General features: G+C 47.0%; 3 protein-coding genes across 17 annotated transcripts in view; all 3 read right to left on the bottom strand.

The window, feature by feature from the left end:
- PTPRH (protein tyrosine phosphatase receptor type H) overlaps positions 1 to 5,919 on the bottom strand; it is a 33,718-nt gene extending 27,799 nt beyond the window's left edge. For all 3 annotated transcript variants that reach the window (XR_014150584.1, XM_081836903.1, XM_081836904.1), the window contains exons 1-2: positions 5,578 to 5,919; positions 444 to 480 (exon numbers count right to left, since the gene is read on the bottom strand). Coding sequence is in view for 2 of the 3 variants with exons in the window: in XM_081836903.1 (XP_081693029.1) it covers positions 444 to 480; positions 5,578 to 5,658 (118 nt within the window). In the remaining variant the exon portion in view is untranslated. The remainder of the gene's footprint in view (positions 1 to 443; positions 481 to 5,577) is intronic.
- TMEM86B (transmembrane protein 86B) overlaps positions 1 to 14,311 on the bottom strand; it is a 29,443-nt gene extending 15,132 nt beyond the window's left edge. The window contains exons 1-3 of one of the 3 annotated variants that reach the window (XR_014150587.1): positions 14,195 to 14,311; positions 10,798 to 11,050; positions 7,940 to 8,687 (exon numbers count right to left, since the gene is read on the bottom strand). Coding sequence is in view for 2 of the 3 variants with exons in the window: in XM_081836916.1 (XP_081693042.1) it covers positions 8,287 to 8,687; positions 10,798 to 11,050; positions 14,195 to 14,245 (705 nt within the window). In the remaining variant the exon portion in view is untranslated. Of the gene's footprint in view, positions 1 to 7,813; positions 8,688 to 10,797; positions 11,051 to 14,194 lie in introns of those variants that run through there. The other 2 variants (XM_081836917.1, XM_081836916.1) reach the window with 2 other exon arrangements.
- Positions 14,312 to 15,279: 968 nt separating this feature from the next.
- Positions 15,280 to 27,630, bottom strand: part of PPP6R1 (protein phosphatase 6 regulatory subunit 1) — a gene marked incomplete at its 3' end in the record, with an annotated part of 55,938 nt that continues 43,587 nt past the window's right edge. For 5 of the 11 annotated variants that reach the window (XM_081835891.1, XM_081835900.1, XM_081835898.1 and 2 more), the window contains 8 exons: positions 26,806 to 26,863; positions 26,560 to 26,708; positions 23,931 to 24,082; positions 23,031 to 23,205; positions 21,924 to 22,006; positions 20,525 to 20,621; positions 18,308 to 18,433; positions 15,280 to 17,947 (listed from right to left, as the gene is read on the bottom strand). In XM_081835891.1, coding sequence (XP_081692017.1) covers positions 17,944 to 17,947; positions 18,308 to 18,433; positions 20,525 to 20,621; positions 21,924 to 22,006; positions 23,031 to 23,205; positions 23,931 to 24,082; positions 26,560 to 26,708; positions 26,806 to 26,863 — 844 coding nt within the window. Of the gene's footprint in view, positions 17,948 to 18,303; positions 18,434 to 20,524; positions 20,622 to 21,923; positions 22,007 to 23,030; positions 23,206 to 23,930; positions 24,083 to 26,559; positions 26,709 to 26,805; positions 26,864 to 27,630 lie in introns of those variants that run through there. The other 6 variants (XM_081835895.1, XM_081835901.1, XM_081835899.1 and 3 more) reach the window with 4 other exon arrangements.

Raw genomic sequence — 27,630 nt, 5'->3', positions numbered from 1 at the left:
TTTGCCCTTCAGGGTCCATCTAGACCAGTGTTCTTTGACCTTGAGTCCACAGGTGTTGTTGGACTACAACTCCCATCATCCTTGGCCAGTTTAGTCAGGGATGATGGGAGTTGTAGTCCAAAAAATATATATTTAGGGCTGGTTGAACACTGACCTCTGGTGAGTTCAGAGGTAGCTACTCTTCCGTATCGCCCTGCCTTGCAGTGAAGAGGATTTTAGCACTCGTCAAATGTAGTCATGCAGTAAAATGCTTTCCTGCAATCACCTAAGCTTCAGTACCTTTACATCAGCTTTCAGGCAGGCAATATTTCAACAGGTGCACCCCTCCCCATTGCTGCATCTCCACGTTGGAGAAAGTTGCACCTGCCGAATTTCCTTGCAAAGCTAAAGACACACACAAAACCGACATAAAAATGTTGGCTATCATCATAGAAGCAACTCACTGTGTTGTCCAGGCTGAAGGAGCAGCAGCAGCAGCACCTGGCAGGGGAAAAGGCATAATGTGAAAGATGTGGGGTTTTTTAATTCCCAGAAGGCCTTGCTCACAGATGTTGGCACTGTGATTCCCACGAACACTGTTTAACCTTGCTCATGTTATCGGTAGGATGCCTGTACGAGTTATTCCTCATGTATTTCAGAGCAACATCATCAAAACCCCCATCAGGCTGGACTTTCATAGAATCATCAGAGATGGAAGGGACCATGAGGGTCATCTAGTCCAACGCCCTGCAGATGCAGGAATCTTTTGCCCAACGTGAGGCTCAAACCCACAACTCTGAGATTCAGAGCCTCATGCTTTACTGACTGAGCTATGTTGCGGCTTCGGCTCCCCTGGTTGCCTGTCTCCACCTCGTGGGTTTTCAACATTATCTCCAGCTTTCTAAGGCGACGTGTAGTTAAAGCACACCCGTCGCCACCCCAATCTGGAATCCTGAGAACAGTTGTTTGTTAAGGGTGCTGGGGGGTTGTAGTTCTGTGAGCAGGAAACTACATTTCCCAGCATTCTCTGGGGGAAGCCATGTGCTTTTAATGCATGATGTGTACACAGCCTCAGATTCTAATGTTTTCCAACATGCCACCCTGGGGAGGGGGGTCTTCCCCTGGTACCCACAAGCATTCTAGGGCCCCTGCCTCACTGCCCCCTTGGTCATGACAAGGCTCGGTTCCTTCTTTTTTGAAAAGCCCATAGAGCTGGAGGAGGAAGTTGGAAGAGTTATACTCTTCCCCCACTTCCTCTTTCAGCTCTGTCTGTTTACTTTTCAAGGCTCAGATCCATTCTGCGGGATCCAACCTTTACCCAGAGCCATTGGGAAAAGGGAAGTCTTGATGTGCAGGCTTTCTGTCTCTCGGAGAGCGAGCGGGGACTGATCCAGGGGAGGAAATTTATCCAGATAGAGCAGCACCTTCTGTACTCAGTCAAAAATCCAAATGTGCTTGTGGAGGACCTAAAATATTTGTCACTCCCTGATCCTAACTGATACACACACACTGTACCTTCCAAGTGATCTGTGAAGTGCAGGTTGCGCTAAACACACTAGGGTTTGTTCAAAAACTGTTTTGCATTTCCAAGGTGAATATTTGCATTTACTGCTTTGTCCAGGGGCCCTGTCACCATATGGTGACAGAGAAGTCTGGGTAAAGATTATATTGTTATAGTTGACTAAACACTATGGACTGTTTTCTTCCCCTTTCACTCTTCCCCACCCTAAATATCCATCCCGAGGAAGAGTCCTGTATAGCCCAAAAGCTTGCATCATTTTTTCCACCCAATGTTATCTTTTCCCAAGCAAAGGTAATGTGTAGCTTGCTGTGTACTTTGAATGGGATTAGATGTCAAAACCAGTGTGTTATGGTGGTTAACGTGTTGGACTGTGACCTGGGAGCTCAATATTAAAATCCCCACCCCGACACGAAGTTCGCTGGGTAACCTTGAGCCAGTCACTGTCTCTCAGCCTAACCTACCTCACAGGGTTGTTGTGAGGAGAAAATGGGGGGGGGGGAGAGACGTACAGCACTTTGAAGTCCTTGGTGGAAAAGGGGGGATAGAAATCTAATAAATAAATAGATCCGGTGAAATATACTCGGAGTCGCGTGTAGATTTCATGCTCTTTATTCAGCTCACGGTAGTGAGAAATGCCAGTTCCCCCAAAACGTCTGCTTTATATACATTATTTACACAATGGGCCCTACGTGATTGGCTAATTCCGGGATTCTCCTATAGGCCAATCAGGTTTCGGATTCATTTCCACCTGGAGTTGGATTGGGTGGCTCCTGCGGACCAATCAGACTGCTGCATTCTGTATCCTATTGTTTTAGGACCAATCAGACTGCTGCATTCTGGATCCTATTGTTTTAGGACCAATCAGACTGCTGCATTCTGGATCCTATTGTTCTAGGACCAATCAGACTGCTGCATTTTGGATCCTGTTCAACTCAGTACATAACACCCTGCAAAGTCTGGCACTCAGAATATGTTTACTCAGGAGCATGCCCCATTGGTTCAATGGGACTTACTTCCAAGTAATGGTGCTTAGGATTGCAGCTTTAAGTCTGCAATAAAGACAGTCCACCAGCGTTTCAGCTGGTTTCTGCTTAAAGGAGAGAGCAAAAAGCCAGCTCACCATTTCCTCCTGTGCTGGAATATATCCCCAAAGCGTGCAAGTTGGAGGGCATGAGAAGGAGGAGGAGTTTGGATTTGATATCCTGCTTTATCACTACCCGAAGGAGTCTGAAAGCAGCTCATATTCTCCTTTCCCTTCCTCCCCCACAACAAACACTCTGTGAGGTGAGTGAGGCTCAGAGAAGTGTGACTAGCCCAAGGTCACCCAGCAGCTGCATGTGGAGGAGCGGGGAATCGAACCCGGTTCACCAGATTACAAGTCTACCGCTCTTAACCACTACACCACACTGAGCAGCTGGTGGTGACCTGGGTGCCTTTCACGAAACCCAAATCTTGTGGTCTGGGTCAGGATCAGCAGCCCTGCAATGGCTGCTTTCTAAACTCCAGCCTGCGAGCCGAGACTGTGGGCATTCTTGCGTAAGGGGAAAGGGCGTAGCTTGGTGATACAGAGGGAGTTCAAACCTGCCTTCTGCAGGGATGAGCTGCATCTCTAATTGCCCCACACCTGACATCGTAAATGGTGTGGGGCAGGTGACCTGGGGGGGGGTGGCCTTCTGGGCCATTGGGGAGGCCTGGCAGGCCAGATCTGGCACATCGATCAGAGGTTCCCCATCATCCCTGGTGTGGCACAAGAGAAAATTAATTGGGCACATCATCATCTGTAAGGCAGCCCTTCCAATATGCCATTTCTTTGCTGCCTTCAGCCTTTACGTTTTGTACCAGGAATGCCAAATACCTGTCTCTAGCAATTGTTCAGCAAACCTCTAACTGAAGCTGCCCAGGGACTTTTGCTGAATGGCATTTGTTTTCTTTTTAAGAAAACGTTATAGACAGGTCTTGGTCACAGAGCATTGCTGGATAATATCACGGTACATGATCTGCTATCTGGAAAATTTCCATTTTCATTCCGGTTTCCACTAACTGCAGAAAAGTAACACCGCAGCAGGGCTAAAGAGCTTGAATGTGGCTTTGGGAGACGCACTGTGGCTGCTGAAAACAAAACACAGGTTTCTAGCCCTCATTGATCAATGTTAATAAATACGATGTGCTCTCCAGGGCTGAGCAATGTAACAACTCCTTTAGAGTCCCCTTCCACCATTCTTGTCACGTAACATACACCTCACAGCCAATACACAGATGCACACCTGTAACCTGCTGTACAGGTGTATTTGAGCATCTGGTGGTTTGGTGAATAGGTGGTGTTTGCAATAAAAACAATTAAATCCCAAATGACAGTGTAAAGGTTGGTAGTACAAAGTCATATGTGCAATACAATCAGAAATCTTCTATGTCCCTCAGTCTCCCCCAGTCTGTTTCACCAACAAACTCACGCAAATACTCTTAGCCCATAGAATGATAATGTAAAGTCAAACATTTTGCCAGAAATACAATCTCTGTCTTGGATTAACTAACATAACTGATTGCCCAAGCCAATCTAAAATATATCTAATAGTATAGTGGTCTATGCAATAATTCATCAGATTTAGATTAAAAAGTAAAACCAAGGCTGGGTATAATAATAATAATAATAATAATAATAATAATAATAATAATAATAATAATAGGGGGCAAATGCCATTTAAAACATCTTGCCATTTTTACATAAACTGCTGTGTGGAGAATGCTTGTCTCTTAGTTTTTCTATGCAAGGATTGAATATAAGGATATTACTGTATTTGAAATTCCTTCAGACGAACAGATACCTTTGAAACACATTGGAACCTGGAATGCTGCAAGATTTTAAAATCCTATATATTTTATTGTGCATATATTTGTGAAAATGACATACAAAAATGCATTTTTGAAAATGGTTTTGGAAAAATGTGGATATTTGTATATGTGAATCAGTCAATCACTTTGCGGTGCTAATAGACTGTCCTTCTGTCGTTTTTTGAATTGCAAATAATGACTTTCCCATTATGTTATTTTTCCTCTAACATACCCACTCCTCTTTGTGTGCCATCCCCTACTACCTCCTGGTCCTGCCCTGCCAATATTCCAGTTCTGTTCTCAGCTACAGAAGTTAAAATGCTGATAGTCTAGGGATAGGGAAGAGACGAGATTCAGTTTGCATTTAAAGGCACAAACAACTGAATTGGTGCTTTCCAGAACAATACCTGAACTGAAACGCAGCCATCCTCCAAAATTCACATCACTCCATTTTTACAATCCAGTTCTCCAGCCAAGTAACTGCATTAAGAGCATTTACACAATCAAATGTCACGTCTAGTTTGGCTCTTCAACTAGCTGCTTTGGCCGCCCCACATTCAAGAACGAGACTAAGAACTAGTGGCTGAGTATTTCCTCCTCCCTCCGAAACACGTTTTCCTTTTATGTTGTGTCTTGCTGGGTGTGGGCAAGATGATGCCTACGCCAGCCTTAGATTGGGGTAGAGCCATAGCTCAGCTGTACAGCACCTGCTTTGCATGCAAAGGGTCCCAGGTTCAGCATCTGCACTGATAAGGCCACCAGAGAATCCTGCCTGAAACCTTAGAAAGCTGCTGTTATCTGATGTGCACACTTCTTAGATGAACAATGGTCTGACTCAGTATAAGCCAGATTCCTGTGTTTGTTTGTTTCTTGCATTAATACCCCACCTTTTCCTCCAAGAAGGAGGTGGTGCATATGGTTATCCCCCTCCTCATTTAGTCTCCACAACAACCCTGTGAGGTAGGTTAGGCTGAGAGGCAGTGACTGGCTCAGGGCCACCCAGTGAGTTTCACTGCTGAGTGGGAATTTGAACCTGGTCTCCCAGATACTAGCCTTTCGCTCTAACCGCTACACCACACTGCTGCAGCCACTTCTGGTATGCAGTGGGTCTATATCCAGGATCCTTCCTTTACCAGAGAGGCACAACCAACCCTAGGGATGAGGGAACAGCTCTTTATGCCAAAGAAACAGCTGAGTAGGGGGAGTGGGTTTGGGTTTGCTTTTGTTTTTATTTTAAATCCACTTACCAGCAGCAAGGGCAGCCAACCTCCTCTTGGGCGTAGCATGCAAGATGCCATCTGCCAACAGGCCCCAGGGTTGAAAACCATCCCCAGCTCCCCCAGAAGGGAGTTAGCATCCCGACACCATGCGCCTTTGGCCACTCTCTTCCTGATCTTCCTTTCTACCTGCTGTGGCACCTGTTCCCTTTTGGCTGGGCAGCAGCTTTGTCCCCTCCTCCTTCCACACCCACAACTCAGGAGGAAGTGAATCAGCCAGCGGCAAAACCACCAGCAGCAACCCACTGGGCAAACAGCTCCCCATTATTTTGCCCAGACTTGAAGAGAGCTGGTGGTTGTTGGTTTTGGGGGGGGGGGGTTTGTTTTGTTTTGTTTTTTTGAAGTCTGTCTCTCTCTCTGTTTCGTAGCTTAGTGGCAGAGTATCTGGTTTGCACAGAGAAGACTGCCAGTTCAAATCCCTGACATCTTTAGACTCCCTGCCAGAAACCCTGGAGTTCAACAATATCTGGGATGGGATAGCTCAATTGGTAAGAGCACGAGACTCTTCATCGCAAGGTTGTGGGTCCGAGTCCCACGTTGGGCAAAAAGATTCCTTGCATGGGGTTGGACTAGATGACCCTGTGGTCCCTTCCAAGTCTACAATTCTATGATCTGGAGCACCACAGCCCCCCCCCTTAAAATAATGTGGATAAATATGTTGGTTTTTAAAAGTAGCCCAGGTTGCTGTTTCAACACCTAAACCGGGGGGGGGGGACCTGTGGCTCTCCAGATGTTGTGGACTGCAACTTCCCTCAGACCTAGCCAGCATGGGCAAGCATTGGGGAGGATGGGGGTTGTAGTCCAACATCTGTGTGGCTGCCGGTTAGGCAGACGTGGAGTCTGTTCGCATTAGAGGCCGAAAACACAGCAAGGTCAGTTCCCCCCTGCTGCATTGCAAGACGCATTTGCATGGTATTGCTCACATCAGAGAAGGGGCAAGGGTGTCTTCATTCTCCACACGTGACCTTTTTGGCTTCCCTGCCCCTACAACCGCACAACCCCCAGAACTTGTATTCATGGAGCTGGCATGATAGAAGAAGAAGAGGAGGAGTTTGGATTTGATATCCCGCTTTATCACTACCCTAAGGAGTCTCAAAGCAGCTAACATTCTCCTTTCCCTTCCTCCTCCACAGCAAACACTCTGTGAGGTGAGTGGGACTGAGAGACTTCAGAGAAGTGTGACTGGCCCAAGGTCACCCAGAGGCTGCATGTGGAGGAGCAGAGACGCGAACCCGGTTCCCCAGATTGCAAGACTACCGCTCTTAACCACTACACCACACTGGCTCTCCCCGATAGGGTACATTCACTGCTTACTCCACATCCAGTTTTGTAGTTGAATTGAAACTGGCTTGAAGGAGGAAATATGCATCAAACAGCAGTATTTTTTTAAATAAAGTACAGGATCAATATGGCAAACGTCGTGTGAATATGACTTCAAAATCTAGCAGTAGGAGCTCATTGGGTGCAGAGTAAAAGGTCATGTGGACATAGCCCTGAGCTACATTAAGACACAGTAGGTAAGGTAATGCCTTTATTAGAATCGACTGAAAGAGTGAGCAAGCTTCTGTGTTTTCAATAACTCTTCTTCACACTAAAAAAGAGGCTGCGGGGTGTTGGTGGAGAATCAAAGCTGGACAGCGAAGCCTTCAGTATGGCTTTCAGAATCATGACCAGCTTTGTCCGTTTCCCTTAACCTTCCCCCAACTTGTTGTTTTGCTCGTCATCTAAAGTGAAGACGAGACAGGAGAACTGAGAAGCTTGCACACTGTTTTGTGACATTCCAGTCAGTCCCAAAAGGTATTATCCTAGTGTGGTTGTTGTAAGCCAAGGGTTGTATCTGGGGTTAGTTCTACTCAGTACAGACCCATTGAAATTAACGGACCTAACTGATTTCCATGGGTCTGCGACATGCCAAATGACACCACCCCTCATACATGATTTTTGGTCCTAAGAGTAGCAGATTGTGAGATGGAGAGAGCAGGTATTATCTGGGTTCATTTCCCTTTACAGTGGTACCTCGGGTTACAGACGCTTCAGGTTACAGCGCTAACCTAGAAATAGTACCTTGGGTTAAGAACTTTACCTCAGGATGAGAACAGAAATCATGCGGTTGCGGTGTGGCAGCAGCGGGAGGCCCCATTAGCTAAAGTGGTACCTCAGGTTAAGAACAGTTTCAGGTTGAGAACTTTGCTTCAGGATGAAAACAAAAATCGCTCAGCGGTGGCGTGGCAGCAGTGGGAGGCCCCATTAGCTAAAGTGGTACCTCAGGTTAAGAACAGTTTCAGGTTCAGAATGGACCTCCAGAACGAATTAAGTTCTTAACCTGAGGTACCACTGTATTCCTGCCTCCGCCCCCCACAATCTTGCTTTTGCTTTTCATGCTAAGCTGTCGCTATTGAATTTACTTGTAGATCTGCAAACACCCTGCATTATAGTGTGAAAGCTTATTGCTTTACCATAAACAAACTACTTTCCACTGCTTTGGAGAAAGTGCATGAAGGGAAGAGATGAGAAAGCAAAATTGATTTGGGGGAAGGGGAGAGACTTGAGCTCCTGAGAGGAAGGACAGAGCCTAGAAAGTTATAGCTGAACTCGGGAGGAGTTGGGAAGTCGGATGCCTGCAGTCCTTTCTCCTGCACACAAAATGGTTGAAACTCGACAGCAGTCCAAATCCTGCGCTCAGTTCTCCTTCTGAGAAACCTTCCGGGAGGACGCAGACACCGCAATCAAAGCCTGGGCTGTGAAGTAGGTGCTCATTATCAGGAAGCGGGCATGAGGCAGCGAGGAGGAGCAGAAGTGATGGAGGACGACAAACAGGTCGGACACAATGAAGATCACGCTGCCAAGCGAGGTGCTCAGCTGGGCTTCCGTGCGGGACAGGGCACGCCAGCACATGGTGCCGATGATGGCCGCATAGGCTGGCCCGGCGTAGGCAAAGACACCCTCAAGGCAGGGAAAGATGAGGATGACGTACAATGTGGCCACCAACCCCAGAACCACCAGGAAGGTGAGGGGCCGAAAGGGGCCCAGGCCAAAGGCTAAGATGTAGGAGACATGGCACGCGGCAAAAGCAGCCGTCCCTGTGAGGAGAGAAGGAGAAAAACACACACAGAGAGAAATTCGAATCAGTTTGCACTTAAAGGCTAATCTAGCTCTCATTTTCTGAAACAAATACGCAGACCAAAACGCAGCCATCCTTCAAAATTTGCACAAAATTTTGCAGTAAATTCAGTGAGCATAAAAACGCCTACATTGGTGGAAACACACACACAAAAAATGTACAGTCGTATCTTGGAAGTCAAATGGAGTCCGTTCAACTTCCAAAATGTTCAAAAACCCAATCGCAGCTTCTGATTGGCTGCAGGAAGTTCCTGCAGCCAATCAGAAGCCATGGAAGCCCTGTCGGACGTTTGGGTTCCAAAAGAATGTTCGCAAACTGGAACACTCACTTCCGGGTTTGAGGCGTTTTGGAGCCAAAACGTCTGAGTTCCAGGGCGTTTAACAACCAAGGTACGACTGTATTAGATTCAGGGGAAACCACTTTGCAGAACCCGTAAACAAAGCAGAGCTGTGTATTAGGAGACATTTGCAATAAAATGATGGGGAGTTTTTGTGAGGACTTAAAAAGAAAAAAAATCACAATCCAACATAGAAATGGGGAAGTGGATTTACAATTGGAAAAACGAGCAACAAAGGCCTTACCTACATTATACGACAGAGGTGCGTTTCCCTGAATAGAGGGATTGTCATTTAAACTACCCTGGGAATTATAGCTCTGGGAGGGGAATAGGGGTCTCCTAGCAACTCTCAGGACCCTTAACAAACGAAGCCATGACCACCTGAAGTGGCATGAGACTTTAAATGGCTTTAAATGGCCAAGGCAGGACCTGTGGCATATACAGTCTTGCTGCTGCCTCATCTCTCCTCGCCCTGGCATGGGGCAGCCCTTTGGCCAGAGGGAAGCAAGTAAGAGGCTCAGCCCCATCTTGCCATCCACGACCGACTCCACCCTTCTTCACATTAATCCTTAGATTTTACTAAGATCTGATGCCCCCGATTATCTAGGATGCGAATTAGATTTTAACATCCGTTAGATGGATGTTGCCATCAGCCAGCGCAGGTCCCAGAGGATAAATATCCCTAGATCTTTCCAATGGAGATGTTCTTCCTGACCTTTCTAGGAAATTATCCCGTCAGTCATTATATGTGTATTGCTGGTGCCCCCATGTGGCGAGAGATAGTATTTGTGGACGGATGAATTCAGATTTGCAGACTAGACAAGTCTCATTTTTAATAATAATAATAATAATAATAATAATAATAATGCCCTGCCCATCTGGCTGGGTTCCCCAGCCACTCTGGGCAGCTTACAGCATATCTAAAAGCATAATAAAAACATCAAGCATTTGCACACATCTGCTGTGGCTAACATACGAAGTGCTGATAAACATTCATTTTTTTCCGTCTTATTTGGGACCTGTTTTACTAGGTTGCCTAGATTCCGGCTATGGTCTTGATATCTGCTGGCGTTGTTTTGGGCACTTTTTTGCTGCATTTAGCTGCTATGTATGTATGTATGTATGTATGTATTTGATATTCCGCCCTATACCCGGAGGTCTCAGGGCGGTTCACAGAGCAAGATCAGAATATAAAAACCACAAAATATATATAATCAAAATAAAAACAACAACCCAATAACTTCTCCCTCCAAAAACAAACAAACAAACAAACAAACAAGGGCATAGGATGTCAATCAAAGCAAAGGCCTGCAGAAAAAGGAACGGTTTTGCCTGGTGCCTAAAGGTGTATAATGAAGGTGCCAGATGAACTTCCCTGGGGAGAGCATTCCACAGATGGGGAGCCACTGCAGAGAAGGCCCCGTTCTCGTGTTGCCACTCTCTGGACCTCTTTAGGAGGAGGCACGTGAAGAAGGGCCTCAGAAGATAATCTCAGGGTCTGGGTAGGTTCATATGGAAAGAGGCAGTCCTTGAGGTACTGCGGTCCTGAGATGTTTAAGGCTTTATAGGTCAACACCGGCATATATATAACTGCATTTCTATCCCATCTTTTCTGCAGGGAGCTCAAGGCAGTGGACACGGTTCTCCCCCTCCTTACTGAATCCCCACAGCGCAAACCTCGTAAAATGCAAACTGGTGGTTAACAGAATACAACAGGACTCCTCAAACATACCTGGAAGGAAAAGTTCTGACCACACCAAACAGATGTCCCCTACCGCTGAGAACAGCAGGCCTCGGAAAATGTGGCGGGCATATGGTGTGAAAATGGCCACGCTGTAGGCGTGGGAAGCCACGAAGAACGCCAAGGAAAGGACTGGGAGGCATTTGACGATGGCGCTCTGCACACTGTTCTCAGGAAGCCAGAGGATGAAGTACGACGTGCATGAGATGGCGAAAGGCAGCAGCTTATACAGCAAACTCCTTTTCTAAGGATGCGACATGAAAAGAGAGTTCTTCAGTGATTCCCCCCTCCTTTTAGCCCCTCCACCATCTCACAGGGCTTTTTCTGTGGTGGAATCCCGCCTTCTCTGCAGGGTGTGTTTTGTTCCTCCATTGGTTGTTTTCCAAAGCTCCTTACAGACTTGACTATTCCAATCTGCTTTCAGCTGAACAGGGTTGGTGGTTTATCATTTTAACTGTGTATTATGTTAGATGGTGGCTGTTTTAAGTTGTTTTTATGCTTTTAACAGTAGGATTCCTCACTCAGGCAATCTGGGCAGGCACTACCACCATTATTATTTCTTAAGGATGCCAGGCTAGCTTGCCCGGGCAGCGGCAGCAATTAAAACTGATCAGTCTGTTTTAATAGTGTTGGTCCTGTTGTTTTCTGTGTCTTTTAATTACTTTTGCTAATGGGGAGGTGGATGGAGGCAGCGGGCAAGGAGCCTGTTGGAGGCGGGCTCTGTTCACCCTCCTTGAGTGCCTTCCTGGCGCACCCCCACCCCACTCCAGCTGCCCAATCCACCAGGGGGGCAAAACACTTGCCCTACCCTGGGTGCCGGCAACCCACGCTATGCTGCTGCTTCCAGTTTCCCCATTTGATTTCAAACAGCATTGTGTGCTGTGCTTGGGCTGAACTGACAAGCAGGTTATATCAGGTTTCTTCAACACCTAGTCAAATATCCAAGAACTGCAATATGCAAACACATGAACTTGTACACTCCGAATCCAAAGTTTGTCAGAGAATGCAAATTCCTTGTCCTCACTCTTTCATTGTACAGTGGGGAACACAAATTGTGGATGCAGCCTTTGCTAACCCCAAAGCCTCTGCTGTTCATTTTGATGATTGGCCAAGTAATATAGATTGCAGTTTCCCAGTACAATAGTTAAAAGGTAAAGGGACCCCTGACCATTAGGTCCAGTTGTGACCGACTCTGGGGTTGTGGCGCTCATCTCGTTTTATTGGTACAGCTTCCGGGTCACGTGGCCAGCATGACTAAGCCGCTTCTGGTGAACCAGGGCAGCGCACGGAAACGCCGTTTATCTTCCCGCCAGAGTGGTGCCTATTTATCTACTTGCACTTTGACATGCTTTCAAACTGCTAGGTTGGCAGGAGCAGGGACCGAGCAATGGGAGCTCACCCTGATGCGGGGATTAAAACCACCAACCTTCTGATCGACAAGCGCTAGGCTCTGTGGTTTAACCCACAGCGCCACCCAGTTACCCAGACCAAAAAAGAGAGCTCTGGATCCATTGCAAAGCTTGCCCCCCCCCAAGTAAGTGTGTGTGTGTGTGTGTGTGAGAGAGAGAGAGAGAGAGAGAGAGAGAGAGAGAGAGAGAAAGAAAGAAAGAAAGAAAGAAAGAAAGAAAGAAAGAAAGAAAGAAAGAAAGAAAGAAAGAAAGAAAAGACAAGACACTGCTAGTATAAACACTGAAACTAGGAATAAAAATCCTGGGACCCAAATCCAAATGAGACGCCAGTTTTCTCCCTGCCATTGAAGTGGAGTGTTCCAGTTGTCTTGTTGACAGAATTTTATGGACTCTGAACACTCATGATAGGGAAGGTGCCATCTTTAGAACATAAGAGGGGTCCTGCTGGGTCACATTTCTCCAGTCCAGCATCCTGTGTTCAGTGGTCAGCCAGACACCTCTGAGAAGTCTGCAAGCAGGACATGAGCGCAACAGCACTCCTTGGTCCACGATCCCCAGCAACTTGTATTTGCAGGCATACAAGCCTCGACACTGGAGGTAACCGGCAACCTTCATAATATTAGTAGTCCTTGAGCCTTATTTTCCACGAATTTGCTTCATCGCCTTTTAAAGCTGTCCGCTTTGGTGGTGATGACTACATCATGTAGAAGCAAACTCCACAGTTTACCTATGCGATGAATTCTACAGTTTACTTATACACTGTCCCGAGATCTCCCACGGTTCAGCTTCATGGAATGGGCCCCGGCTTCTTTTGCACACAGGAGGGCTTTGGAAGAAACTCTCCACTTGCTCCATCATTTTAATGACCCAAAGAGGAGATGAATGGAAGGACTCCTGGCCCTGGAGGGGCTGGCAGAGCTTTGGGGGTGAGGCCTTCACTCAAATATCTGGATTCCTTAAGGACTCGGACAGTGTAGGAAACCTGGGTTCAAAGGTAGGGCTTTAGTGCACCAGGGAGTTTTGTGCAGTGTGTTTTAATAGAAAGCAACGCAAAGGGAGCCAGGATTCCAGAGTTCTCCATGAAAGAGAGGCGTGCAGCAAAAGAAAGCAAAAATCCAGGCGTCTTATCTGAGGCATTAACAGGTTTCTCAGAGGAAGACATTGCCTTAACCTGCTTCCGACAGTTAGTAGGTTGGGCTTAGCGGTTCCCAAACTTTTTGAGGCCAGCACCCCCTTGGTTCCATAAACTCACCCCCAGTGACCCCTGACCTATATAAAAAGCACTATTCAGAACATTCGCACTAAGGAAGATGATGACACAATGAAATTAAAAACAGTAACAATTAATTGTACATTTATTTAAAATCCAGTAAAAGCTATCTAGTTGACTTCAACAAAAAGGATGACCTTGATCCAGTGATATGAAAAAAGTCATTTACAACTCCAGTACCCGCAACCCCCATAAATCCCACTGCCTGCCAGGGAGAAGAAGAGGAGTTTGGATTTGATATCCCGCCTTTCACTCCCTTTAAGGAGTCTCAAAGCGGCTAACATTCTCCTTTCCCTTCATTCCCCACAACACACACTCTGTGAGGTGAGTGGGGCTGAGAGACTTCAGAGAAGTGTGACTGGCCCAAGGTCACCCAGCAGCTGCATGTGGAGGAATGAAGACGCGAACTCGGTTCCCCAGATTACGAGACTACCGCTCTTAACCACTACACCACACTGGCTCCAGCCACTGATCTAGCTCACTGATCTATCTCAGCATTGTCCACCCTGACAGCAGCTCTTTCCAGGCAAGGTTGTTCCTCAGCCCTACCAGACAATGCCAAGAATTGAAATTTGGCTCGTCAACAAGCAAAGCACTGAGCTATGGGCCCCTCCCCAGATCGATAAATCTCCCAGGGAGCCCCATCTCCCACCAGTGCCTCTCCTGTCTCCTTCCATCCACCCTTTGTAGCAGATATACAGACTCTTACGTTGGCCGCTGCCTTTTTCTTGTAATGGGCATCTAGCTCCAGGATATCCATGGCCACTCCTAGCGCTGGCGGTAACAGATGCTGCCTGATCTTAAAGCGGGTGCCAGTTATGCTTGCACCTTGCAGCAAAGTGGACTTTCAACTCCCTCAGGGTACAAGGGGCCAACTGATAAGACGGCAATCCATACCTGTCACACTGTCTCTGCTTGGTACCAGAGAAGTAATAGTAATAGTAATAATAATTTATTATTTATACCCTGCCCTTCTGGCTCGGTTTCCCCAGCCACTCTGGGCGGCTTACAACAAAATATTAAAAATACAATAAAACATCAGACATTAAAAACTTACCTAAACAGGGAATAATAATAAAGGCTTTGCCCCACCCCTGCTCTAGACCCTCAAGTTTTCTTTAAAAGAAACCATTACCAAGCACAAGCTGATCAATACTCCCCTGCTCACATAGGCAGGCCAGGAGGAACAAGCGGATTGGCAGCATCTTTCTTCTCCTTAGCGCTCTGAACGGCTGCAGCCATTTATTAAATAGTTGGCGTGAGGGGCTGCAGAGGTGGGTCATGAAAGAGCCTGGCTAATCACATGTGCACACAGGGCCGTCTTACCCATAGGCAGTAGGGGTGCAGGGCACCCGGGCGTCAGGCTCTCAGGGGCGCCAGGCCGAGATTCCAGGGCCCGAGAGTTGAGCCCGAGGAGGAGCCAGTTTGTCTGTTGGAGCACTGCAGCGGGCTCTTCTGCAGTGAGTTCGGGTGTGACTGAGCCAGCGAGATGCTGAGGCAGCCAGCCGGCTCTGCCCTCCTGGGCCAGTCAGCATCTCTGAGCCTAACCTACCTCGCAAGTTTGTTGTGAGAATGAAATGAGGAGGAGTACCACCACATACACCACTTTGAGCACCTTGGAAGAAAAAGGTGGTAATAAGTAAAATAACTCCTTCCAAGGTGGCTTCCTACATTGGTAGTATAGTCCATTCTCTAACACGGGTGGGCTTTTTTTTGGGGGGGGGTGACACATGGAGCGGGAGGAGGCAGCTAAGGAACTATTGTTTCATAGAAAAACGCAGAGAGCCAAGTCTATTACGGCCATAGAATCTCTTTATTCAAACAGAACACACACATACACACACACAGGGAAAAAGAAAAAAAGAAATTACTGACATGGCATGAACATGGCATGACGCAGACGACGCGAAAGGCCACTTCTGTCCTTTGTGGTTTAAGAGCTTCAAGAAATATTGCCACTTATATGGGGGTGGGAGAAAGAGGAAAGGGAGAGATGGGGAAGGGGTACAAGTTTACTGACCACCTGGAAGTAAAGAGGTGGGGTGAAGGGTGCTTAGTGCTTGCGCAAGGGAAAGGTCCCTCCACCATGACTTTGCTTCCTACCACGCTCAATGTCCTGAATCAGACCTCTACAAACCTTGATATTAGATCTTCTTGCCACCTCCACACATACACCAAGCCCCACGGGCACTGGCGTTACGTACCCTTCCAAATCTCAAGGTGTTCTTGGCTGAACTTTTTTGCAATGCTCTTGTCCCAATTCTGTAGTCAGAGGCAAGGGTGAGGCAGTGAGATTTTGTTTTTCCTTTAAACACTATAAAAAGGAGCTACAGAAAAGTCCAAAGCACGTCAACAGCTGGATGGGAGGCCAGAAGAGAGAGGGAAAAAGCAGTAATTCTGAGGCCTTTGGTGGAAAATACTGTTTCTAGGAGCCCCAAGATAAGAGGAGCAGGATCTGGTTGGGGGTGAGAATAAGAGCTCCTTGGCCTTCAAGGGAGTGTAACTGGGAAGCGGGGGGGGGGGGGGCATTTCTCTTTGGAACAAGGATTATGGAGAAGGGGAGGCTGCAGGATAGGTCCCTAGGGCATTCTACCAGGGTCATTTTGGTCTTTTGTGTTGTTAAGTGCAGGACTTTGAGCCAGAACTCTCAAAGAGGCAGGAGATTTTGGTTTTAAGTAGGTGGAGGGGGGCAGAAAACCCCACCCACACAACCCAAACAGATTCAGGGATGCAGGGGGAATAAACTGGGGGTCTAAAGTTACTTTTCTACAATGCACTTACTGCAGTTCTGCAAGGTGAATCCCACCACATAACCCCAGAGAAAGAAACCCTCTCTGTTTCTGATGACTCCAGAGGGGAAAGATTGCAATATTCGGATCCAGTGGTTGCTGCAGTTAGGAGCAGCGAGGACGTGGGCCAAAATGCAGCCACCAACTCTTTTATCGGTTAATGTGTGGTTGGTGTCTGTCGATCAGCCACAATGAAGCTGAAGGATAAGCCAATATTCACGGACAAACTCCCTGTTGGAGACTGGTGGGGTTTCTGAAATCACAATGGGGCTGCTTAGGGCTAAGGATCATTTCCAAAACCAGCTATAGAACACATGCTGCTGGCATGGGTATCATTCTCCCCCCCCCACATGTCTTTTTTGAAAAACGACTGCCATGGTTCCCCTCCACACCATGCTGCTGCTTGGATATGTGGGAGACTGTGGACTTCCTGTGGAGCTCTTTAATAGTGATAAGGAAACAAACCAATGCTGGAAGGAAAGTGAGTGGGGAAGGCAAAATCCACTGGGAGGAGGTCCAGCTTAAATCTCAGTGAGCCGGTGGACGTATGCTGACAGCGGGAGAAACAAAATGATGGAAACTTTAGGGTCAATCCAGATTTCACATGGTTGTACGCACACATCTCTCCTAAAAATTCTTTTCACTGAGTACACTGGTTGAAGAACCCCAAATGATGGTGATGTTTGGGGAGGCAGGCGGGGAATGGAAGCAACTATTTTCAGTCAGGAGACAGGGAAGACTGGCTCTGCCTCCCTCTCCTTGGCCACCCATTGCTTCCTCTTGGATATTAGCTTCAAACAAGCGTCACGAGGGCAGAAATATCCCGATTTCATCCCAGTGTGGAAAGGACAAACGCAGCAGCTCTCACACAACCACACCCCCCTCACTGCCCTTCCTAACCCTACTTGAGGCAGTGGTCTTCAGAGAAGCCGCTTTAGGCAACCTCCTGATCCTTCTTTACCCTGTGAGATAATTCTGCCGTGCTAATCTGACCTGCCACCCTGTGGGCAAATTTGGAGACGGGGGGGGGGGGGGCTGGGGAGAGAGGAGCTGTGGCAGACTTGTGCTTGCAGGTGTGGCTGTCGGGTAGAGGAAGAGCCCTCAAAACAGTGGCGAGATTGTTGCTTGGTGGTTGTTGTTTTTCTCCCCGCCCTGTTCAGTGTTACCCCCCTCCCCCATCAGAAGACCTCTGGTACGATAGAAGCATAAAATTTAATTGCATCAAAACAGACAGGTTTTGCTCAGTGCAGCAGTGTGTACGTATGCATACTGGGAGGGTGGGGGGGGATGTCGTAGGGGAAAGAGGCCAAAGGAGGAGAGACGGATCCCCCCCGCCCTGCAGAATTCCTGGGGCAGAGGCACTCTTGCTGGGCTGTGCCAACCAACGGGCCAGAAGGAGGAAGATGCTTTTGCGCTTGGGACGCACATCCGTTTCTCTCGCAGGTGCTCGCCGGTACCAGGTCCTGGTTTCTTCAGTGATTGCTCGGGGTGGGATAGGGGGAGAGGCTGGGCTCTTTCGCTGCCCCTTGCTGCTTTCTCTTCTGCCCCCTCCCCCACCTGCCCACAGGGGTGAAGGCACCGGAAGGACTGGGGACAGTCCCTGGCAAAATGGACTTGTTCGAGCAAGCAGCTGTGGGCCTTCCCCAGTGACGAGACCCACGGAGAGGCTTTATCTGGGGAAAGACAAGGACGGGGTGTGAGTGCATATTAACTATTTCGTCTACAGCTTACGCACGTCACGTTAAGGAGGAATACGGGTATTCCCACAGGAGGGAAGGAGCAGCTAGCTGCGCAATCCAGGAGTTTTACATCACGTGCAGAATTCAGCATCTCCTTTTGGTATTAAAAAGCAAGAACGAGCTTCTCGTTCGCATGACGTCCGAAGCAGAAGAGAGGTTCTGTAGCGGAATCCCACCCTCTTCCGTGAGCCATGGACTCCCAACCCATATCCTGGTTCCCAGATGCCATCCTTCCTACATCCTGGCAGGCAGAGCAATGAGCAGTTCGCAGGCTCATCTCCAGTCCCTCCTCACCTGGCTGCCGGCTGCTGCTGCTCTTCTGTCTGTTGGGAGCTGCTGTGCTGGGGTTGTGGAGTCTCTGTTGTCCCCTGGAGCGGCTGGGCGGAATCAGAGGTAGTTGGGGGAGGCTCTACTGTGCTGCTGAGGAAAGACAAGAGAGAACTGGTGGCAGAGCAGGAGTGAAGCATTCCCACCCACCCCCTTAGCCATGGCCTGGTCACACCACACAAATGTTGGAAAGGAGTGTCAAATTTCACATGACACACACTGTTCTCACAATCAGATTAGAAAAGGAGGTCAGATCTAACCAGTGATACAATCCAGGTCTTGAAATCTCTACCTTTCCCAGATACTGAAGATCACATAAATGTGGAGTGTTTGAGAGAGAGAGATCATCACACAAGGAATATGGCCTCTATATCTGTTTCGTTGCTGTGTTTCTCCTGCAGAAATTAATGGTTTCCAGCAGGGTGGATAAAAATCGATGTGTTTTTTTTATTTTAAAAAAATTGATTAAAAAAATATTAAATCAAATGTTTTTGATTTAAATTGGATTTTTAAAATAAAATGCTTTTGGAGGAAAAATCTTCCTAAAGATAGCTTTCTATTTAAGTTACATTATAGTCCAAAGGCTATTCATCAGGAAATAAGGATTTGTTTTAAGTTTTTTATGTGTGCTAAAACTCTGTTTAAAAAACAAATGTTTAACCACATCAGTTAACAAACATGGATACATATGCTATAGTGTTATTGTTTTAGTTAAATTGTTACTAAGGAAATGATTATTTTCCTCCTTCCAATAAAGTACAGAAGAAAGTTGTCCAAATATAAACCGTTATCTTATTAAATCTCACAATAATTTCATAATTATCTGTCTATGTATTTCTAATAGTATAACCAAACCAGTAATTTTTGATATAACTGTAAAAACTGCTCTGAAAATTTATTATTCCAAAAATGAAACCTTCACCTGGTTGTAAATATTAAGATTATACCAGCAAGAATGAGTCTTTCTGTAAAGAAATGATTTAAATCAAGTCTTACTGACTAGTGATTTAAATTCTGATTTTAATCAATTTGATTTAAATCAAATCCACCCTGGTTCCCAGGGATTACTACTGAAAGGGAATAAAGAACTACAAAAGGATACTGACAAGGTGTCAGTAACCTCCGCCCCATCCCCTCAAGCCAGATTAAGAGGCAAATTTTCCTTCACACCAGCCTTTAAAGGTTGCAGCCCTCTAACATGTGATGTATTTATTCTCTAGGTCCATCTTAACCTGCTTTTCAAATCACAAATAATTCTCCCGGTGGAATACAGTTCAAATTCAACAGTGTAGATAATGCAATAAAAAGAGGACCAGATAAAAATCAGAGCCAGCATAACAAGACAATTCCTTCTCTCTTCTCCCCTAAGTCCTAGTCACAAAAAGACTGACTGAAAAGGAAAGCTTCAAAATCACACGCTTTAAAAGGGACAAGCTCCCAGATCTGTAACAGTCTGGTGGTTCACATGTTACAGCAATCTATGGTTTAATGTGAATGAGCAGCAGGCTGGTGCCTGTTGCTGAAATCCCCTGCCCCTGCCATGCTGCTGGAAAACAAGCAGTGGCCTGGTTTGCCGTGCCACCCAAGCCTGGGGTTGTGGTTTCTTTCTCTTTTGTTTTTTAGAAGTAGGATCATCACGAGATCCATGTGCCCTGCTTGCTAGAGCGCAGAGTAACATTTACCACGGTGACCATCAATGTCAAAGGTTGATTATTTTAAAAAATGTTTTAACTCCACCAGCTAGACTATGTGTGTGTGTGTTTAAACACGTATCTACACACACAGATATATATTTTAATACTCTTCTAATATACCTGGCGACTTTTGGAGCATTTTGTTGATATTAGTGTACTTATTCATCTTAAAAACTGGGTGCCAGTGTGGTGTAGTGGTTAAGAGCGGTAGACTCGTAATCTGGTGAACCAGGTTCACGTCTCCGCTCCTCCACATGCAGCTGCTGGGTGATCTTGGGCTAGTCACACGTCTCTGAAGCCTCTCAGCCCCACTCACCTCACAGAGTGTTTGTTGTGGGGGAGTAAGGAAAAGGAGAATGTTAGCAGCTTTGAGACTCCTTCGGATAGTGATAAAGCAGGATATCAAATCCAAACTCCTCTTCTTCTTCTTAGCAACTTTTCAGGGGAACCAAGAGCCATCTGTGTCACGGATCACACCTAACCATCTTACCTGGCTACTGTTGTCATGGTGACGGGATTTGGTGGGTCACCCCCTTCTGGGGGGCCTGTGTCTGGAGTGGGAGGTTCCTGTTGAACACTAGAGGTTTCTGCAGGGGTGGGGTTGGGGAGAAAAAGAGGGAAAGAAGTTCAATAGTAAGTGGATAAAATGGTGATGGGTGTATCACGTCCAGAGGCAGCAGACAGGCTCAGAAAGGGTGATGTATGAAAGCCAAGCCCCTCTCAACTGCTGTAAACCTCACCTCCACAGAGCTGCTATTTCTGAGTTTACAGGCATAAACCGCCTGCATTTCCCCCCCTTAGGGTTCTCGCATTCATATGTACTAGAGACACACAGTAGCAAAGCAGAAAGCACCATAGTCATTGGGTGTTTAAGGAAGCTCACACGACTACGTGGCAGCAAACTCCTACAGCTGCACAAAAGAATGTGCTGTAGAAACTCCTGGACTCCCAGTGGGCTGGTCATCAGGGGAAGTGGCTTAGGGTGGAGAGGGAGTGGCGCAAAGGTTAGAAAGATGGGCTGTGATGTGGGAAGCCCAGGTCCAAAACCCTCCCTGCTCAAGGTATGAAGCTCACTGGAAAGACAAGGGCAAGTTTCTCTCTCTCATCCTAACCAGCTGCTGAGATGCTAAGGGAAGGGTCCATTACTCCAAACTGCCCCCTCTCTACCGCTGGCCAATTCTATGTTTATATTGCTACTGTTGCCTTATAGTCATTTGTGGAGGAGGACAGAAGTCCCTCGTTGACAAAGGGGAGGGGAAGAGAGAGGAAGGAGAAACCTGAAGGAATGGGTGGTTGGTCGCCTAACAAGGACCATGGGAGCTATGACTCCTCCAGGACCCCTGCTCTCCTGTCCCTGAAGTTTTCCAGCCAATTGGGGCCCTATAGCACTAACAAGGCAGGAGGTGGCTGCTGTGGTCACCAGAACTTTATTTTTTCATTTGGAGGTAGGTAGGTAGGAAATGTATTTTAGGTTAATGGCATCATCTGGGCCATGCCCTAGGTTAGAGCAGCCACTTCTATTAAGTCAGAGCAAGAGCAGCCAACTACAGATTTTATTTAGGTCACAGAAGTCCAACTGACAGCAGCTGGGTCCCAGTGCTACCATCCTATGGAAAGGACCGGCTGGCCAACTGTTTGCCTAAAGCACAATCCAAATGTCTTTGCCCTCCAAAAGGGGCAGATCACTTGGCAGAGGTGAGGGACTGAGACGTTTGGGCGAGCAACTTAGAAAATGTGTTGCTCGAGCGCTCGCATGTTTGCAACAGTAAGGGAAACCATTTCACAGTACGCAAACCAGCAGGTGCAAAGGAGTGTGGAGAAGAATAGCTGTGTGGGAGGGGAGAGAAGAAGCAACGCCTTACATTCAGAAGATGTAGGTCACCACTCACCTCCTGCTGTGGATACATTGCTTTGTGTCACTTCCTGAGGGGGGGCTGCAGGGGAAGCAGGGTCCACAAGTGCTTTGGGGGGCCTGGAGGCCAAAAGGATAAAATCAGAAGGTGGGGTCGGGTCTTTAATTTCAATTTAGTTGTATGCCTCCAACTCGTAAAATATCAAGGCTGTGCACAATATATGCAAGTACAAGAAAACAAAATAGCATAGAAAAAATGCAAAGTAATCACTAAAATGACTGTCTAACCAAGGAAGCTGAAATAGCTGCCTACATGAAAATTCAACAAGGTGAATGCCTACCTAATCTCTGCTGGAAGAGGGTCCCACAGCATGGGGCTGGAAACATTAATGAACTGATTCCTGGTTCCCATTTTTTTTCCTCCCACAGGCCATTTGAAAATGGCCACTTAATGATTTTTCTGCCTATCAGAGCAACTGTAATGTGCTATGCTAGATGTCGGCTGATTTTTCACTGTATTTTCGTAGTTTCTTTTATTTCTTACAGATTACATTACATTGTATTAATGATTTAAATTCCACAGAATTCAAATTGTAATGCAATGTAAGGACTAAAAGAAAGCAATAAAAATACAATGAAAAATCAATATGAAAATGTAATGCAATGAATGTGCCATCTCCTGTCTTCAACCACAAATTCACAACCATGCTGCAGGACCACCCAAATGAGGCTCGCAGGACGCTAGTGGATCATGGAGCACAGTTTGGGAACCCAAGTTCCAACTGAAGCCAGTTAGGCCTCTGTAATGCAGGGTCAACTAATGGTGCTCCTTCAGATGATCTTGGTGAACAAGCTGGCCTAAAAGGGCTCAGGCAGCCCTTAAGGTATCCTGAACCCAACTTGTCCAGGGCTTTGTATATTAACACAAGAAACTTCAACTTGGCCAAGTAACATATGGGCAGTCAGAGATGCTTTAGCAAGAGTCGTTCAGGTGTTGATGCCTCAAACCCATCTCCCTCAGTACCAGCCTCCCCAGTGACTTCCAACGGCTCGGCCGGTTCATTATCTCCCTCCGACGCCCAAATAGTCTCCTGCTCTGAACATCCAGCTGGTCTTAAACAGGTTAAGCCTTCCAAGGCCTCACCTCTCTTGCTGTATATGGGGTTCTGCAAATGAGACCCAATTCTTATCTGTGGTGGGGCAGGAGGCATCTGAGTTGGGACGATCCCACACCGCTGCTCCTGTGTCAGCTGCCACAGGCTGCGAGGACACCATAGATTCCGAGGAAGAATCAGAGGGGCTATCTGCCCAGTCAGGATCTGGGAAGAACAGATTAGAAGAGGAGGTCAGATCTAACCAGTGATACAATCCAGGCCCTGAAATCTCTACCTTTCCCAGATACTGATGATCACATAAATGTGTGTGTGTGTGTGTGTGTGTGTGTGTGTGTGTGTGTGTGAGAGAGAGAGAGAGAGAGAGAGAGAGAGAGAGAGAGAGATCACAAGGAAAATTGCAGGAAGACCAAAGCAAAACCTATCACTCTCCTGCTTGAATTACAAAATCCTCCAGTTTCAGATAAATTACCGTATTTTTTGCTCTATAAAACGCACCAGACCATAAGATGCACCTAGTTTTTGGAGGAGGAAAACAAGAAGAAAAATATTTTGACTCCCAGAAGCCAGAACAGCAAGAAAGCAGCAAGAAAGCCAGAACGTAGTGAAAGCAGCGATCCCTCTTGCTGTTCTGGCTTCTGGGATACCTGCATAGCCTGCATTTGCTCCATAAGACGCACACACATTTCCCCTTACTTTTTAGGAGGGAAAAAGTGAGTCTTATACAGCAAAAAATACGGTATTTTCCCATGTGGCTAAGAACTGGTATGCTGCTCACTCCCTCCCACTCCCAAAGCTTGTCTGTGTTGGATTCTGCTGTTTCTTATTTGCAACAGAGCATCCCCAAGTCAATAAGCAGATGTGACAAGCCTCCCTCTCACCCTCTACCAAATCCCTCCCTCGGACCACATGGGTTTCTCTGGAGCCCTGACCTCCTGACGTTCTCTCCACCTCCGTCTGTTCACCGCAACCGTTGCTGACATGTGTGGCATCTCCATCTCCCCCACCGGGATCTTCCTCCTCGCCTCCTTCTCCCTCTTCTGAGTCCTCACTGTCCTCACTATCTGTGCTGCCAAGGCTCCTGCTTAAAACGAAAAGGGAAGGAGGGGAAGAAAGGAAGAGAGATATTTCAGATCATGCGCACAGCAGGCAAGTTTCTCCATCCCAACCCTGCTGGACAAATGGGAGATACTAACCCCTCTCTCCGCACCAGAAACACACGAAGCTGCCTCATACGAAAATGGACCACTGAGTCCCTCTAACCCAGTATTCACCTACTCTGGCTGGCAGCAGGTCCTGGGCTCCAACCCCTGCTATGCAAGGTACTTTCCCCTGGAGCAGCCTTTGTCAACCTGTGAGTCCCCCTAGCTAGCGAGCTAGGGATGATGGGAGTTGTAGTCCAACAACATCTGGGGACCCACAGGTTGAGAACCGCTGCCCTGGAGGTTCTGAGGATTCAGCCTGGGTCCTCGCTATGCAACCTGTATGCTGCCAGACACCCTTCAAGCACTGACTGAAATGCCAGGAGGAGAGAGGAATGAAAGGAACCAGGGCTGTGAAGGAGAACAGTTCTTTTCTTCACAAGGAAATGGAAAGAAAACAATCCGATAGGATAAAATAATTTGGGGGGCGAGCTATTAAGAGAAATCCCTAGACGCAACTAATGAAAAGGAAAATTCCTAGATCTAGCTAGCAATGGTAGAAAATTCAAGCATAGAGTTCAGGAAGTTAATTTCTGGCAATGACAAGACTGGCCTCAAAAAGGCTATTGCATTTGGAAATGCTAATTGAGAAGGGTTGTAAAGCAGTGGTTGGCCCAGCTGCTTTGGACAGCAGCTCCCATCATCCATTATACCATTGGCCATGCTAGCTGGCGCTGATGGCAGCACCACATCTGAAGGAAAATATATTGTCTACCCCTCCAATAGGTTCCCAACAAGCTAAAGTACAGAGAGAGAGAGAGACAGAAAGCAGGAGCTCCACAGGGCTTTTATAAGATGTAGGCAACAAAACAGGGTCTCTCATTCAGTGAGAAAATTCCCACTTGTTGCAAAAAAGAGAAAAAGAATGAAACCAAAAGAGCAGAGACTGTAAAACCCAGCCTTCAGTATTAGAGTTATTAGACTAGGTAACGGGGGGAAACAACAGATCCCCCAAAGGAACATATAATTGGCATAAAACAGAGACCATCTTCAGGGGGACAAACAACGGCTGGGAAATAGGAGTGGGGAGAAGCAGACTTAAAAGACTGGCCACGTACATTTAGAAGAGGGAGGCAGATACTGTACACCAATTCATCGCAGTACAGGATTTCGTTACTACTAATAATAGTGCTATAAATTATTAAGCAATTTAGGCTGTGCTGAGTACTGTACAAATTACAAATTAGAAACCAGCTAGGCCCTGGCAGAAGGAGAAAAGGCTTTGTAGAAATGAAGCCCTTGTGGGCTTAGGAAAGCCACAAAGTTGCCGCCTTATTCCTTGACCGAACAACTTAAAACTAGGTAATAAAGCAGACCTGCGAAAGAAAGAGAAAGCAGCTTCTAGAAGACCTGCCTAGGCAAGCAGGTGGGAGAGGGCTGCTTCCCCATTTGAGGATGCCCTCTTCCCTATGAGCAGAAAGCCCTAGCACAGCAAGTCTAAAGAGGCCAACTAAAGCAGTCTTCACCAACCTGGTGCCCCCTAGATGTTTGGGGACTACAACTCCCATCAGTCCCAGCCAGCATGGCCGAAGGCTGATTTAAAGAGACAGGACACAAAAAGGGAGGGGGGAGAACAGGATGACAAGAACTGAGAAAAGTGCACTTTACACAGGACGTAACAAGACAATGAAAGCTAATTTTATAGGAGTCAAAGCAGGAGAAACATGAATTCATTGATATTAGTACATAGGATGGGCCTTCTCTGCAGCGGCTCCCCGTCTGTGGAATGCTCTCCCCAGGGAAGTTCGCCTGGCGCCTTCATTATACACCTTTAGGCCAGGCAAAAATGTTCCTTTTTAACCAGGTCTTTGGATGATCTAATTGACATCCTATGCCCTTTTAAAATGTGGTTTTGGGGGGGGGGGCTATTGGGTTGTTGTTTTTTATTTTTATTATGCATTTTCTGGTTTTATATCTTGATTTTATTCTGTGAACTGCCCTGAGACCCCAGGGTATAGGGTGGCATATAAATTCAATAAGTAAATAAATAAAATTAGGGGAAAGAAAAAGGCCAGTGCTCTGGTATTTACTGTTGTGGAGTCAGTCAATGTTGCACTTTACCAGCTGCATCTTATTCACTGTTCTGATTGTTTTAGCACACTTTAAAGTCATGTACACCACCTTAAGGCAGATTGTACCAGGTGGTTTATAAATATTTTTTACAAATATTAAATGCATGAAGTGTGCTTGGAAGAAGTTTATGAAAATCAAAGTGAGCACGATGAACATGAAGGAAAATTCTTCTGTGTGAAGGGAGGAAAGCAAGAGCGAAAGGAACCAATCGGCACCCTTAGTCCAAAGCCCATTTGGCACACCCCGGGAGCGCCAGGAGGTCTTTGGGCAGGGGGTCGTCTCCTACCTGACTGTGGCAGGCTGTGCCATACCAGAAGAGACAGCAGCCTCCTTCTCCTGCCAGATGTCCTCCCCGTCGGAACCGTCAGCCTCATCCTCATCGTCAAACTGCTGGATGCGCTCTTTGTAGCAGATGTCGAAGAGGTTGGAGTTGGGCTGTGAGAAAGGGGTGGAGGAGAGAGATGGATCAGAGCCCAGGCCGGGTGCAGAGGGGAAGCAAAGAGGAGTAAAGCTCTAGAGGAGCGGCTCTTACGCTGTCGTCGTCAGCATTCAAGGAGAAGGTGATGTTGGCCGTCTTGTCAAAGGGAGCACTGGAAGAAAACAAGAAGACCGAGATGAAGGTCAGAATGTGACTGCACGTAGGCACGGGAAAGGACCAAGGCCTAGTTTGGGAAAGAACGTAGCACTGAACCTACCGCGAAGCTTTGTTTTCTGGCGGGAGAAGGGATTGCCCCTCCCACTTGCTCCACTAGGTGGGGCCATGCAAATTAAGTTGCTCTTACCTCAAGAGATTGGAGATTGGGGGTGGTGGCATGAGACAGAGACAGCAGATTGCCTAAGGACATCTTAATTCATATAGAGAGGCAACTTCTCCCCACATGAGCATTTTCACAGATCCGCCTCTCCCACCTGGACAGGGTCCCCAAGCTAGCGTGCGCTTTGCCTCTGAACACTTCCCATAAGAAGAACTAGCTTCAGATCCCTTTTCTGTTCCTGGTATTATCTACGTAATGGCAGGGACAGCCATAGTGGCAGCCAGAACTAAAACACCCGTGAGTTGCTGTCAGGAGAGGAGAAGCCACCCAGGCTTCTACCAGCCATAGAATTGTAGAATCTAGGAACCTTTTGCACAATGTGGGGATCAAACCCATGACCTAGAGATTAGGAGTCTCATGCTCTACCAACCGAGCTACCAGTGTTTTTTCCATGCTTTTGTTGTTTTGTCCATCTTATTTCCAAAGGGTTCAGGGCACAAAGCTATACTTTAAAACACACATACAAGAGGGAAGCTCAATATGTGCGCATGCAGAATACACCTGGGCTTTCACTTCTAGTCTGATCTGCTTGGGTGGTGCAC

Source organism: Podarcis erhardii, assembly GCF_964252035.2.
Source record: "Podarcis erhardii genome assembly, chromosome: 13".
NCBI classification, from domain to species: domain Eukaryota; kingdom Metazoa; phylum Chordata; class Lepidosauria; order Squamata; family Lacertidae; genus Podarcis; species Podarcis erhardii.
The sequence above is the reverse complement of the archived record's forward strand: the minus strand, read 5'-3'. Positions and strand labels throughout refer to the sequence as shown.